The sequence below is a fragment of the Myripristis murdjan genome, chromosome 12 (genome assembly GCF_902150065.1).
Source record: "Myripristis murdjan chromosome 12, fMyrMur1.1, whole genome shotgun sequence".
NCBI classification, from domain to species: Eukaryota; Metazoa; Chordata; class Actinopteri; order Holocentriformes; family Holocentridae; genus Myripristis; species Myripristis murdjan.
The window spans coordinates 18904187-18919113 of NC_043991.1; the positions used below are offsets into that span (position 1 = coordinate 18904187).

At 38.1% G+C, this 14927-nt stretch overlaps 1 protein-coding gene across 1 annotated transcript; it reads left to right on the plus strand.

The window, feature by feature from the left end:
- Positions 1 to 5332: 5332 nt before the first annotated feature.
- Positions 5333 to 12679, plus strand: ppp6c (protein phosphatase 6, catalytic subunit). Its single transcript, XM_030066083.1, has 7 exons — positions 5333 to 5547; positions 7160 to 7255; positions 7675 to 7740; positions 8166 to 8307; positions 8421 to 8500; positions 8759 to 8968; positions 9118 to 12679. Exons 1-7 carry the CDS (start codon positions 5473 to 5475, stop codon positions 9364 to 9366), a joined length of 918 nt encoding a protein of 305 aa, XP_029921943.1. The 5' UTR covers positions 5333 to 5472; the 3' UTR covers positions 9367 to 12679.
- Positions 12680 to 14927: the final 2248 nt, after the last annotated feature.

The following is a 14927-nucleotide window of genomic DNA, read 5'->3' on the forward strand; positions in this document are numbered from 1 at the left end:
CACGTGATCCAATCCCTGTTCTTAGAAAGAGCCCCGAGGGTGGAAAGAGATATCACGTCAAGCAGAGGCACACACAAAAGAATAAGGGGGCCAACTGGAACCGACCGTGTGATGATGACACTGTAAGAGCCTTTCAGATCATGGTTCTGTGAGGAACCACTTTTAAAATTGTTCAAATGTACCTCAAAGAGACACAAAGACAGCTCTTTGAGGAATCAGCGATGGTTCTTCATTTCCTAAAGGAAGAATGAAGGTGCCAGCAAGATGTGGAAATACTGTAGTTCTTCACAGTGGTGGTCGAGCAGAGAACCACCTCCGATTCCACAAAGAACCTTTCAGATCATGATACTATAAAGAACCAATTTTAAATGGCTCAAATGCCTCAGAGAGCCATAAAAAACAGTTATTTGAGGACCCAGCAATGGCTCTTCATTTCTTCGTTTTTTTTTTTGTTTTGTTTTTTTTTTTGGCATTTCTTCTTTATGTGATGTTACAGTAGAGCAGGTGACATGCAGCAAAGGGGAAAAAAAGCACAAACTGGCACTGGAAATAGTTCTTCATTTAGTGGTGGTAGAGGAGAGTCACTTCTGATTCTACAAAGAACCTTTCAGACCACCGTTCTTTATAGAATCATTTATTTACAGAAGATCTTCTTTAGATTGTCCCTCAGAGAATCCCCAAAGGTTCGTCAGAGACCTATCAGAAAAGGTCTTTGATGTGGTGCTGAGATGGTCCTGCAAAGATTTTTAAACCTTTAAACCGATTCTTCATGAAACTATTGAAGAACTTTTTTTGAAATGTAATTTTTCTGGGCTACACTTTACAATAATGGTACACTATTATGCATTCATTAATGATTAAATGATGCACAGATCATAATGAGTTAATATAAGACTCATGAAGAAATTGACTCAGTCTGTTAATAGGAGTTTACCTGAGTCATATAGGAATTGCTATTAATAAAGTCATCATAGATTAATTCCCTATCAACATCTAGCATGAATTACTACAGTAAATTCATGTGTTTTACCAGATGAACTGGTACATCTGTTTATTACCTTATGAACTTGAACTTGATCTTTCTATGCCAGAAGCTGTTTTCTGACAGCATTTCTAAGAAAAGCTCAAAAAAGACCATTATCCCCAGCCAGGTCACAACTTGGCTTTGGACCACTTTGGACAGATTGTGTGTCACAGCCCCAGTCCACCCAGCATCACTACCTGTCACAGCTCCTGCAAAATTACAACTTTTTTCCTTCCAATGCTTTTTGCTTGGTATCAGCTACAAAAATCCTTTGTATGAAAATGCACACCCCCTCCACCCTCCCGGCCTTTGCTTAAAGTTGAAATTAATAATGTTATCATTACTGCAAATTATGAATAAACTAGTACAGCTGGCCGATCTGTATTTTGACAAAAGATGTTTATTTGCCAGTGTTCCTCAGATTACCCACAGATGTCTGCGTGGTTTTCTGGCCTCCAGTTGACAGAAAACTGGTTAACAAAACAAGGCCTGTGGCTCCATAAATGATAGCAGCTCAGTTAAACTATGCGGATGGCATCCACTGCCCCAGGACATCTTGCAGAACTGCTCCTCTTAACCTCTAAGCTGTCCCGCTTTGAATAACATGTCTTGTTATTGAGAGTGTTTAGAGGAGCAGATTATTCCTTGCAGCTTCCTTTGGGGCCCTCACTCAGACACATTAGCTGCTGGTGGAATGGGAGAACTGAGATTTAAAAACTTGCACAAAAAATGCCACTTACGACTTATTCTTCAGTCACACAGCAGTCGCAAGAGGGAATATTCTGCAGGGTTTCTGCTGGTCAAACTCAGTTGTTCCTGTCACAAACCAAGCCTTCATTAAGCTCCATGAATTTGCTCTGTAAGCTTAACTAGAGCCTAAGTATGGCACAGTTGACTCTCTATCCGCTTCTGAGCTTTCCGGTGACTTTATTTAATCTATATCAATTTAATCATGCCTCTCATACATCAAGTTTGGAAATCGCCCTGTAGCCTATATGACAGTGTTTACTGAGGGAGTCTGCCACACAGTGCTCAGACACAGCCTGGAGAGACAAAAGGATTGATAGGACTGTTAATATCTGTCTGACTGATGCAGATTCACTTTGGATCTGATTCATCACCCACTACCTCACAGTCTGACAGCTAAATGTCTGAGCTTGAAACTCTTCAGACTATTGTCTAATAACTGGGTGGTGTTGCACCTCGATGACAGGTTCACTTGGCACCAGAGGCATCTCTGTGCTTCAGGAACTGAGGCTCCGAGCCAAGAAGATTTATGTTGAGGCTTTCTTTGTCAAACTGAGCCAATATACATCGACACGTGTCTAATTGCCTTCTATGAATGGTAAACATCAACTGTGCTGGCTCCATTGAAACTATATGAAATACAATATGGTGGCGAGGTTTCGCTTTCAAAGATTTTCAGGGGCATGTAGCCTGGAGGTTGCTTCCTCTCTGGCAGGTGTAATTAATGAAAGAGAAAAGTGCAAAATATAGAACAACAAAGTCTCAGTTATAAGTTCATAACATTGGCCTCTAGATGATGAATAATCCAAAATGATACGGTAGGTTTTGAGATGGTGACAGCACATTGTATATCGCTCTGTAAAAAAAAAAAAAAAAAAAAACTGTGAGTGCCTCCATATCCCACAACTACCTAAAAAAATGTTCCTCTATGCTGTTTATTCATCGTCCCTGTTTAGTTTGACAAACAAAGTTTGGCACACCTTGCCACTTGCTTTTGGCGAGGTATGATACTGTAAAGTGATCAGACTCTGTGGTCTTAGGCCACACATTTTCCAGTCCCAGATATACAGCACAGGGATCTCTCTTCTGTTGTTTGGCTCGTTGAATCTGATGCCAAACCATAGTTTGGTTTTCCAAACTGTCCACAAAGACTGGCATTCCTGCTTTTTGTAGCTGGTTCCTCTCTGAAGAAGTTGTCAGCTTCAGTGCTGTTACTCTAAAAAAGACCTTTTTAGAGGCAAAGTGGACTAAACTGAATGCTTTCTGAAGAAACTTTTCTTTCTGTTTTCTAGCTGGAACAGCATCTACTCAACATTGCTAGTTCAGCCATGTGTTAGGGGTGTATGATACCTGGCCAAAAATGCATGGTGGGTCTTGTACTTGTCTTGCAGTCACTGCAGATGCTCCTGTTGCTCTGCAGCCGTCAAAGTATCAAACTCCTGCCGTTCAGTGGACTCCCAGGCATTTATCAATTAAAGAAACTCAAAAAGAGAAACCCAAAGTCTTCACTGATCAGTATAATAAACTGATCCAGTACAGTAATGCTGGCCATGTTGCTTCATCTTAGAGAAAAAAGCAAAACCAAAAAAACTTAAGGTCTCTGAAATGTCCTTATTCAGGCTTCATCATTATTGTGGATGCGGTGTTGTGCTGTTTAAAATATGCCTTGTCTGCACTTTTCCACCAGCAAAAGCACCTGGTTTGGTTTTGAACTGCATTTTCTTGGTATCATTATCTTGATTCAAGTGGTGTACTCCAAAAATGGTGGAGAAAACTTGGCCAAGGTACTTTAAAGTTACACAAAACAACCCAGGCAACATGTGCAAAAAGAAAAAAAAAAGAAAAAGGAAAAGGAAAAAAGAAGCACTAATGAATAAATAAGATCAGTTTGACAACCATGTCATTACAAGCATGTTGAAGTAATTGCTGGGAATGGCAGTGCCAGAGAAATTATTATTCTTACTACTTTTGGAGAGAATCTGTTATTTTACTGTAAGCATACAAAGGCTGTTTCCATAAAATGAAATTTGAATTGCCTGTGTGAAGCTACAGAAGGAGCAGAAATCCATTTCAAGACGGCTTGAACACAGTCCAGAGTCTAGACTCCTGCTCCTGTTGCTCCTCTCTTCTCCAGCACAACATCCCTCTTTGCAATGTAAGCTGCTTTTTGTCACGGTGTCTGTTATTTTAATTGCAGAGAAGTTTATATAAGATGACAGAAATACCCTGTGCATGCTGCCTTGTGTGCTTAGTGTCCTGTCCTGTACGATCTTGAACCATTAGAGGACAGTTTAGGGGAAAGTTTGGTCTTGTTCTGTCCTGTGTCCTTGTCTCTTTTCATGCCTGAGGTTTGTCTGCTCCTAAGTGGCTGCTGTCCTGTCTTGCATGCTTGTCATAGAAGAATACATAAAAGCACAAACAAGCATGGCTCCACATGCAATGAAGGCACTTGCTAAACATCTTTAAGCCAATGTGTCAGTGTCATTACTACCAGGCATCAGTATCATTTCCAGAACTCAGCCTAGGCAGCTGTATATTAAGTCCAGTTTTCATAGAGTTTAATAAAAGTTAACTTTAATCTGACATGGTGAGATTAAAGTTAATTTGTGAGTTTATGATGTGCAGCTAAGAAAAGCAGCTCTGCACACTGAAGGCAGAGTTTAATTTTATGGCAGAAACAACTACCACTGTGGCAGCAGCTTGCAGCGTTGACCCTTTACTTTGGGCGCAAACACAAAACAGCTGACTCGGCTTTTCAAAATAAAGTGCAGGCAACATTGTGTTGGATGTTTTCAGGACAATTTCCATTAAAAGCAACTGTGATCTTGAATAACGTAAAAACCCCTTATGAGAGGATTCCTTGTTTCACCTCAGTTCTTTATATCACCCAAACAGTGAATTCATCAATCTAGGGTTTAAATCTGAAGTTTCTTTCTTTCTTTTTTTATGAGTAAAACTTTATTTCAAGTCATGAACAAAGGAGAAAAACAAAGAAAATAAAACAATAAAACATAGACAATAAAACATAAAGCAGTGCAAAAGAGAAAAATACAAAAACAAAACAAAACTAACAAAAAGAGAAGAGAAAACACATTGTTGACATATGTTGTTCCATTTCCTTCATAAATAATAAGAACTGATTTTTTTGTTTGTAATGTGTTTAAATGTGGAATTTGGCAAAAAGTAAAAGTAAGTTAATAAGGAGAAATGCAGTACCATCCTTGTTGTTTAAAACCAATAGTAGCATACAATATTGTGGCTAGATTGGCATCTGATAGGCGTGTGGTGATTTCAGTTTAGGAAGAAGAAGAAGAAGAAGAAGAAGAAGAAGAAGAAGAAGAAGAAGAAGAAGAAGAAGAAGAAGAAGAAGAGATATATATATTTCCACCGCAGGACCTTTTCAAAAGAAACTTGTCAAGCTAATACAATTTATTTTTTTTTTTCTTATTATTTACCCAAGCGGCTGCTGCACACGCCAGTCCAGATGGTGGCGAGAATGCGCCTTTAAGCCGGTTTGCCAACCACCAATCAGCATCAAAGAAGCAAACGAAGAAGAATTAAACGAAGAAGAAGAAAAAGAAGAAGAAGAAGAAAGCAACAAGACACACATGCCGTCAAAAGCCAAGAGGAAGAAGCAGAAGCGCTAGCTAGTTAGCTTATTTTTGGTTTACAACTTCTTTACAACTTTTTGTGTTTGAATAATGGCGCCGTTAGACCTGGATAAGTATGTTGAAATAGCAAGACAATGCAAATACCTGCCGGAAAACGACCTGAAGGTGAGCAGACCGTCGTGCAGAGTAATGAGTCTGTTGTTGCTGTGTAACGTTAAGTAACGCTAACCTCAGGGAGCTAACGTGGCTAAAGCGGGCGGCAGAAAGGTTTAATTAATCATTATTTCATGATATGAGTCCGACTTGCAACCAGTGGAGATCCTCTAACTTCGTGTGGACTGACGGGGAAACGTAAAAACTCATGAAAAATTACAAAGCAAGCGCATTTAGACAGCTCACGACATTACAGATGCTATAAAACATGACAACAAGGCTAAAGCTGGAGCCCGGCTCAAGGTTTTAGTACAGGAGTCAAAACCACTACATCTGCTTTATCTAAACATGTTTAAGAAAAAAAAGCCGAGTTTCACAACGTGACTCTTATTTTAATGTTTTACTGTAAATGTTTAACTTTATAGTTCCTCATCCGGTCTGTTTGAGGAAGAGCAGCTGGTGAGCTGTCAGTAATGATCAATGTGTTTTGTCTTACTTTTCTGTGGAGAGCCATACAGTTTGACATGTTTAAAACTATCCTCACCTCTGCTTTAACGAGCCAACCTTGCAGAAGTCACAATTTGGTAGGCTTTGGGTTTGCTGATAAGAAAATGCCATATTGATTAATTTATTTATATCTAAACGGAATGATGGTCTTAATCTGAAAGTATAACATAAAAATAAATATTTTGGGTCTTGGGTTATTTAAATGAGTCATGGTTTTGAAAATGTTATTGCAGCCAGCATTACCTGCAATTTACTTCTAATAGTAACAGATGGAACTAATCATAAAACCATATAACTAACTGAGTTTTGCCTGAACAAATTATTAGAATGGTTACAAATGGATTTGTGTTGAAAAACTTCAAATACAAAGCAGGCCATCAAAATAATAAAAATTGGATGACTGTGTTGCTTGTTGCATGTTTCCTCAAATGAAAGGCAGCAGGAGCACACTTAGAAAAATTGTGTGGGCACATGTTTTAAGGTCAAATGTTTTTTTATTATTATTATTATTGTTCCACAGCCTTTCTGCAATGCCCCTCACTTATACGGCCAATCAGGCTCCAGGTTGAAGCCTCCACACCTATACACTACATCATAAAAAAATAAGTTATATTTCAAATAGCAAGACTTTTCCAGCGGCAGTGGTGACCAGAAAATACCAATGAAACAAATGTCACAATTTGAAGCCCTTTAACTAAACCCTTTAAAAAGACTTTTTCCAATACTGGAGATACACAAATGGGGTCAATAAATACTGCGACTTTGAATTTTCTTTCCTATTGTGGCAAAAAGTTTCATACGTTCTTACAGATTGTACCCTAGTAATACAAAGAGGTGTTTGTTTCCCAGCCAAGGCTTTTCTCCTGCTTGAGATGGTAGAGAAATGACAGTCACACAGAGGGAGGTGGTCTTACTGCAGGCAGAGGCCTCTTAAGCTTAAATTTTAATTTTGATTTGAATCCTTTTGTTTTTTTCCTTGTAAAGACTTCTCTCCTTTCTCACAGTTAGTAAACTTATCATTAAGCCTCCTGCTTTCTGTGGTTTCTCAATACTGCAACTGTAACAGCATAATTATGACTGTTTGCTAACCTCATATTTTATTTTTGTTTTTTTCCAGAGATTATGTGATTATGTTTGTGATTTGCTGCTTGAAGAATCAAATGTGCAGCCTGTCTCTACTCCAGTTACTGTTTGTGGAGATATTCATGGACAGGTAATTGTTTATTATGCTCATCCTTCCAAAAATTGTGTTATCTTAAGTTATCTTCAGGCTGAGGTTTATCCCTGAAATAATACCGCAAAAACACAGCATTGGCATTTTTTGTAGTTAGAAATCTCTTGAAATTAAAGTGACTGTGGAAGTGAGCAGAATCCATGGGTGACAAAAAAGAGCGACATATCTGGGAAAAGTTTTCTGTTTAGCCAACTTAAAACAATCTTACTTAGTATCATTTAAATGCAATTTGCAAAAAAGAAGTTTTTTTTTTTTTTTTGCTTTTTTTTTCTTGTTTATTTTTGACTATAAAGCAGTAGAAATTGTAATCTCTGAATCTGATGTTTTAGAATAACACTGCCTGTTGCATTTAATGAATCAAATAAATGTAAATTGGTCCTCTTGAACTTTCTGTCTAGTTTTATGACCTCTGTGAGCTCTTCAGAACCGGAGGACAAGTTCCAGACACAAATTACATTTTTATGGTGAGTAATGGAGCAGAGAGGGTCTTAGTTTCTAGTTAAAGTCTTGCAGATAGCTGATCTTTTATTGTAAACTGGGCATTGAACATTTTATCCTGTTTTTCAGCGCCATTCATGTTGGCACTATACAGTATGTGAAAAATTGGTTACAGAATCTTTTTCCCTTTCCCTTGGCACAGTTTATTTGGTTGGTATGCAGGTGCAAATTGTGTTTTGTATACTGTCTGGCTTTCACTGAAGTCACCCAGTATCTTACTTACGCATTAAAACCACAATTTGAATTGTTCAAGGGAAATATTCACACAATTCAGTTTTCCTGTTGACTCCACTCATCTCACAGAGAAATCCAAGTTTCATATTTTCATTTGCATGAAGGGAAACTTATGAATATTTTCGGTTCTGAGTGCATCTTTTCTTTTTCTTCCCAGGGAGATTTCGTGGACAGAGGATATTATAGCTTGGAGACATTTACACATCTGCTAGCTTTAAAAGCAAAGTGGCCGGATCGCATCACGCTTCTGCGAGGAAACCATGAAAGCAGACAAATAACACAAGTGTATGGCTTTTATGGTGGGTAACGTGTCATTTATTGTTACCATGTGCATGTCAAGCTATGGATTTTTGCTGTCTTTACTTTTCACAATCTCATTAGACTACATTTTCATTTGTATTCTGCTTTTCAGATGAGTGCCAAACAAAATATGGAAATGCAAATGCCTGGCGATATTGCACAAAAGTGTTTGACATGCTAACTGTAGCAGCTGTAAGTTGATCCACTATCCATTCACATAGTTGTTTTTTTTTTTTTTTTTTTGAGAACATTGTTCTGTTGTGCTTGCCTTTCGTAAGTGTAAAAGCTTTAATGTTTGATCATAAGCTTGAGATTTCTGGACTTCAGCTAGACTTTCCCAAAGCAAGAAACACAAAACAAAAATTTAAATCTCTGTTATTTAATATTATGAGTCTACCTTTATGTTTACAGACCTGATCCCTGCTTTTCTAATAAAATCTTTAATCCCAGTTGATAGATGAGCAGATCCTGTGTGTTCATGGCGGTCTTTCACCTGATATCAAGACCTTGGACCAGATCCGCACTATCGAGCGCAACCAAGAGATTCCCCACAAGGGAGCCTTTTGTGATCTTGTGTGGTCAGACCCAGAGGATGTGGATACCTGGGCTATCAGTCCACGAGGTGCAGGCTGGCTGTTTGGTTCCAAGGTCACTAACGAGGTAAATTGTAACTTCATCGCTCATAATTTTGGTGGAACAAGGAAAGCTTGAGAAAAATGTGTGACTGGCTTGTCAGTAAGGTGCAGATCTAGGCAAACATTTACAGTTCTCTTACACTTGTTTCTGTTGATGCTGTCCTGTTCTCTTAGTTTGTCCACATCAACAATCTGAAGCTCATCTGCCGTGCACACCAGCTGGTGCATGAAGGATACAAATTCATGTTTGATGAGAAGCTGGTGACAGTGTGGTCAGCGCCCAACTACTGCTACCGCTGTGGAAACATTGCATCGATCATGGTCTTCAAGGATGTGAACAGACGAGAGCCCAAGCTTTTCCGAGCTGTCCCAGACTCTGAGCGGGTCATACCTCCTCGAACAACAACCCCTTATTTTCTCTGAACCATTTGTTGTGTTGGTCTTCTGTCTTTTCTTAAACTTTTGGAGACCCCGCAGCCACAGCCAAGGAGCATGGCACGAGTATTAACGCAATGCAACAAGTTTTAGGGAAAAGATTTTTTGCCATCTTACCAAGAGGCAAATGAGAGGATCCATACCAGTTTCATCTCTGTGCATCCAGTACAAAGGTAGCATCAGGTTGCATGCTCAGATAGAATTCAGAAAACACAAAAACAAGTTTTGTTGTTTTAAACACAGCCAGAGTGTGTTGGGGTTGTGGGTTGCGAGGTAAGATGGCTTAAATAATTGATATTCGGTCTCAAATAGATGTCGGCCTGGAAAAAAAAAATCATCCTCATTGTCAAAGTCAGACATAACCAGCAGCTGGTTTGCTAGCAACACTGGTGCACACCTGGCAATCCCAGTGTTCACTTGAAGCAGTGCTGCGCAGCTGCAGAGCAATCATTGCGTCCAGAGGATGTATTTCCAAATGTAGCTGCAAACAACAAAGATCTTGTTTATATGGTTTTATTTTTGCTCATCAGCTTTTGAGATGCTGCACAATGTATTTCCTTCTGTAACGGTTTGTCTGTGACTTGACTGAGCACCAGGATAGTCTCAGAACGCCTAAATGTTTTTTTATCACAGAGGTTAAACATGCCAGGACGCTCTCTTTTACCAACCAAATTAAATTAACAAACAAACCAAAAACTCATTTTAATATTGTTAGTCATGCTATTGATTGATCATCAAGTATCAGTGCAGAGGCAAACTGTAAGACCTGCAAATTCATTTTTTTTTTACTCACAAATTGTTTATCACTCAGCACATCACTCCTCCCACTCAAAACATAATATTCCACCATAATCTTATGATACATACATGCTGTCCAATTTCTGCTAACATTTATACACAAACTGAAATCTTTACCCTGTCCTGTGGATAGTCTCCCTGTTAAATTCCTAAAGGAAATTAAATGAAGTCAGTCCCTCTGTTTTAAAACTTACACATCGCCTAATGTCTTGCACTTTCCCTTTGTCTTTTAGAACCGCTCTTGTGCATCCTTATGCAGCAACACTTGAATTAGTACATACATTTTAAACTCCTGTCTCTTGCTAAAGTTCTCTATAAAATCATGGCTAAATTAACTTTTATTCTGTATGGATGGAATTTGTCTGAGAGGTCTCAATCTGGTTTTAGATCTCAACGCAGTAGAGAGACCGCCATCAGAGATGCCAGATAACCCGAACTGTTTGTCATTTTAGCTGTTAGTGTGGCGTTCCTCATTGACCGTCTTGAGCATTGGGTTGGTGTCTCTGGATCTGCTCTGGTCTGCTTTTAGTCCCACCTCTATTGTAGGACTTTCTGTGTTGGCCTCATAAATCTAGTTTGCCTTTTGGGGTACCACAAAGTTCAGTACTTGGCCCCATTTTATTTTCTTTTTATTTACAGCTGTTGGGCCACCTCATTCACACCCATATGAACTTACATTTTTATACCGATGATGTGCTGCTGTATTAGTGCTGCAATCCAAATACTTGCTTTAGGGAAGTAGGGTCACTACGTAGGGTGGACATTGTAATTGGATGTCCTAAAAAAAATTTTACAGCTTAATACTGGTGAAACTGAGAATATTGGAATTTCTAGATCACTTACTAACTTGAATATTTTTGCTTCATGTCGGTGAACATTGTTGGAATCTTGGAGGTGTTTTTGAAAATTAGATCACCATGGATAAAAACAATAACTCTGCTGCACTCTTGCATATTTCACCTTAGGCAAATCTACAAAATTAAGTCGTCTCTACAAATTTGGCAACAGTCAGTCATGCATTCATAATGTCCCGTTGAGATTTCCGCAATTCCCTTGCCTCTCACCGTCCAAAAATCTCTTAATGCCCTTCAGATGTGCCACAATGCAGCAGCCAGAATTGCATTGCTCCACTGGCTGCCTGCTACTTTTAGAATTTGTTTTAGCATTTTGAAAAGCACAAATGGGGTTTTCCTCTGACTATACAACTGACCTCACTCCAGAAATACCAGCACATTCACGTCGATCCTCAGATGCTGCTCTACTGCTTACTCCAGAGTCTAGGCTGACGACAAAACAAGACCGTGCTTTTGTAGTCGGGGCCCCTAGCCTCTGGAACAACTTATCTACAGAGATTGGGTCAGCAAAGTCAGTTTCTTCTTTTAAGTCTCATAGAAAAACACATTTTTAGACTAGCCTTGATTGTTTATGGTTTTGTTACTTCACATTTTTTGCCTTGATTCTTGAATCACATTGCCTGTTCTGTTTTATTCTATATGCTGCCTATGTTTTACTCACATCTCTCTGGGCATTAATTGCTCTTTTTGGACTTTTGTGTTTTCTATTGCTCCTGGAAAGCACTTTGTGACTAAGCAAAGTTTAATGTTATTATTCTTATTCTTACTGCTCTAATGGATGCACAGAGAAATAGAAATTGGTTATGGTTAATAAAATTACAGCCACATTTATTTATGTTCATATTTGGAGAAATTCATGGGAGTAACTTAGATTTCCAGTCTACACTTGCTGAGAGGATGTTATTTTCTATGGCAAAATCTGTTTGCACCACATCCAGTTTTTACTGTCAAAATGAAACCCCACTCTCCACCTTTAATATCAGACATTGTGTGTGCCTATTTAGAGTACTGTATATTAAACAACATTGTGTATATGTTCAAAGGCTAATGTATTCTTGTTTATGGTTTGCCAGTTTGAATTTGTGGATGGCTTTTGAAAGACCAGGGCTCGTTTCACTTTGGCATGCAATGAAATGGAAAGTAAAATAGAATTGTTGGAATCTACTGTGAATATTAGGCAGTTAGCCTCATTACAGAAAAAAAAAAATCACTGCTGCTGAACCCGTCCAGCAGCTCTATGCATTATTAACACCCTTAGATTTCCAGTTACAAATAAATAAATAACACTTTTTATTTGTTTGTTCTGAACATTTCTGTCCTTGTTAGATCAAATACCATGTACAGAATTTTTAATACTTACACAAATGTCCGTCCTGCATTTACCGGCCATTATTTTCTCACTGTACCTACTGTGTCTTCCCAAAATTGATAGTGTGATGAGTTTTTGCAAAGGTTACAATAGTTCTGTGAGCCTTGAAATTATAGGCTTTTGAAAGAAATTACACATTCGATGTTAAAAAAATCATATAATGCCAAGTACATATTACCTGACTAGGTGAAGCTGAGGTTGATTGGAGAATTTTTTCAGATGCCTATTTGACATGTTTTTACCCTGTTTTGTTTTAAAAAAAAAAAAAAAAAAAAAAAAAGAAGACCTTATTACACTTAACTACAAGCACACAATGCTGTTATTGAGTTAATATTTCTTTCAGTGTATGTTGCATAATTATTTGATTTTTACACTATTGGTTTACCCATAGATGATTATACCTTATGTCAAATTTATTTCAGTCAGGTGTGATAAATTGTTAGTTAACCATTGTCACAGTCGTGCTCCCTTTTCAGTCAAGACACATCATGTTGTGTATTGAACCACAAACTAGACTGTAAGTAGCACAAATTGTTTTTAAGTTGCAAATATTGTTGATCTTTTAACATTTTCATTTTTGACATTACAGTTTGAGAACTGTGTTGGCTTTAACTGCACTGGTCTACCTGTGACACCTTTTCTTTACATCAAATATAAAAAACTAAGAATATTTATAAATAATGATTTTATAATAGTACAAATGATATAACTGATCACACCTTTCATAGTACATCAGTACTTGGTAGTGGAACAGTGTATTCTTGAATGGCACGAATTTGTTATACTGGTAATAGATATATAATCTAGATCTTCTTACATGTTAATGGTGCCAACAGAATTATTAGAATTCCCATGTATGCCAAATTTGAATATATACTAAAATAAAAAAAATCTCATAGCCCTGAGAGGCATTGTGCCTGTCTTAACATTGTCAATTGCACCTGTATCAGCATTATCATCATCACTGTCCACTGGTCTGATTCCAGGTACATTTTTGGCCTAATTATGAGACAAACAGATTAAAGTTTTGCCCTAAAGTTGTTCTCAATACATTACAACTTGCCTAGATTGATGTCATCTGAGGATTTTGTTTTACAGTTTTGACAGCAGCTTCCTGTGGTGTGGGGTTTTTAAACCCTAGACCGAATCTTGCATCTCATTGGGAGATGCAAACCATGATTTCATGAACTTTGGGTTACATTTTAGTGAAAGCTGAGCAGTCATGGGAAAAAATATGATCAGTAATAATAAATAAAGATTTTTTACACCCTGAGTGTACCTGTTTGCTTATGTGACATTAACATGAGTTAACAGTGTGATATATGGTTCCTAAAACACTTGTGCAGCAGCACATTTTCTGATACTTGTTTCCATAATCATAACTTAAGGTCTGATGTGCTCAAATTGCAATGATCTGCTGAGTGCTGTAAAACTATCATAATTGCAGCTAAATTTTTCCCTACTGACAGATGAGGTTTAGAGAAGGCCTTCTAGTTTGTCATATGGCTGTTTGTCCTCAACACTTAACTCTAAGGCAATCTGTGTTGAATCTACTGGGTGGATTGACAAGGCATTCACTGAGTGTATCCATGCTCCTCAGACGATTAACCCTCTAAAATCCATCTACCTTCCCTGTAGCCATCCTCAGGCCAAAATGTCAGCTTTGCACAGGAGGCATCAGTAAATCTAATAAACGGATTTCTATATGTTGAGAGTGCATTTGTACTTTCCAAAAGTACAATCTTCTTGATGATGACCCCATTACCTTAATGTAGGTCTAATATGTAATGCAGCTGAATAAAAACATGATAAAGAACCATGGCTTTGTAGGTCAAATGCAGTTATACCATCTGAGATTTTCTATAGACGCTGGACTTCAAATGATCTCCAGACTACATTGTGAAATGGGAGGTCATCAGAGTAAGATATGTTGTGCTGATGAATAAACCTCTTTGGGGCAACATAAATATGATTTAATCATTCATCAGTTTGACATTTGGTGGACGCAGGGCCAATGAGAATGTGATGACAGGGTGCTGTCATGGTAGCGTCACCCTTAGACCAAAATGTCAAATTATTATCTCATACTGTATTGAGCAGATTGTTATGAAAATTTAGTAAGCACATTCATGCTGCCCAGAGGATGAACCCTGTCAAATTGCTAAACATCATGGACTCATAGTTGATAAGATATAGTCTCAGAGATCCCCATTCCATAAACATCTATAGTGTAGTTTGGCAGATTAACAGTGAAGAGTGTGAAAACTATGAACAGAATATTCATTATTTTACATTCTGTCATTGGGTTAATTCCTAGTCAGTGAAACAATGAAATTAAAATATTCTCCATTTTTGTTGGGATCCCCTAAAGGACCCCTTTAGGTCCCCACACCTCAGGTTGAGAACTGCTGCTCTCTATCAGTGCTGGAACAATGCACACCATCAAATTTTGCAAAAACTCAGTCAGTGCCAGACACAGTGCAAGCTGTGATAAACGCAAATACTGGATGCACCAGACACAGATACTG

Excerpts from the sequence above, each read along its gene's own strand:
- ppp6c (XM_030066083.1), top strand. The coding sequence starts at position 5,473 with ATGGCGCCGTTAGACCTGGATAAGTATGTTGAAATAGCAAGACAATGC. Across the intron at positions 5,548-7,159 it reads TGCCGGAAAACGACCTGAAG|AGATTATGTGATTATGTTTG; the intron begins GTGAGCAGACCG and ends GTTTTTTTCCAG. Across the intron at positions 7,741-8,165 it reads ACACAAATTACATTTTTATG|GGAGATTTCGTGGACAGAGG; the intron begins GTGAGTAATGGA and ends TTTTCTTCCCAG.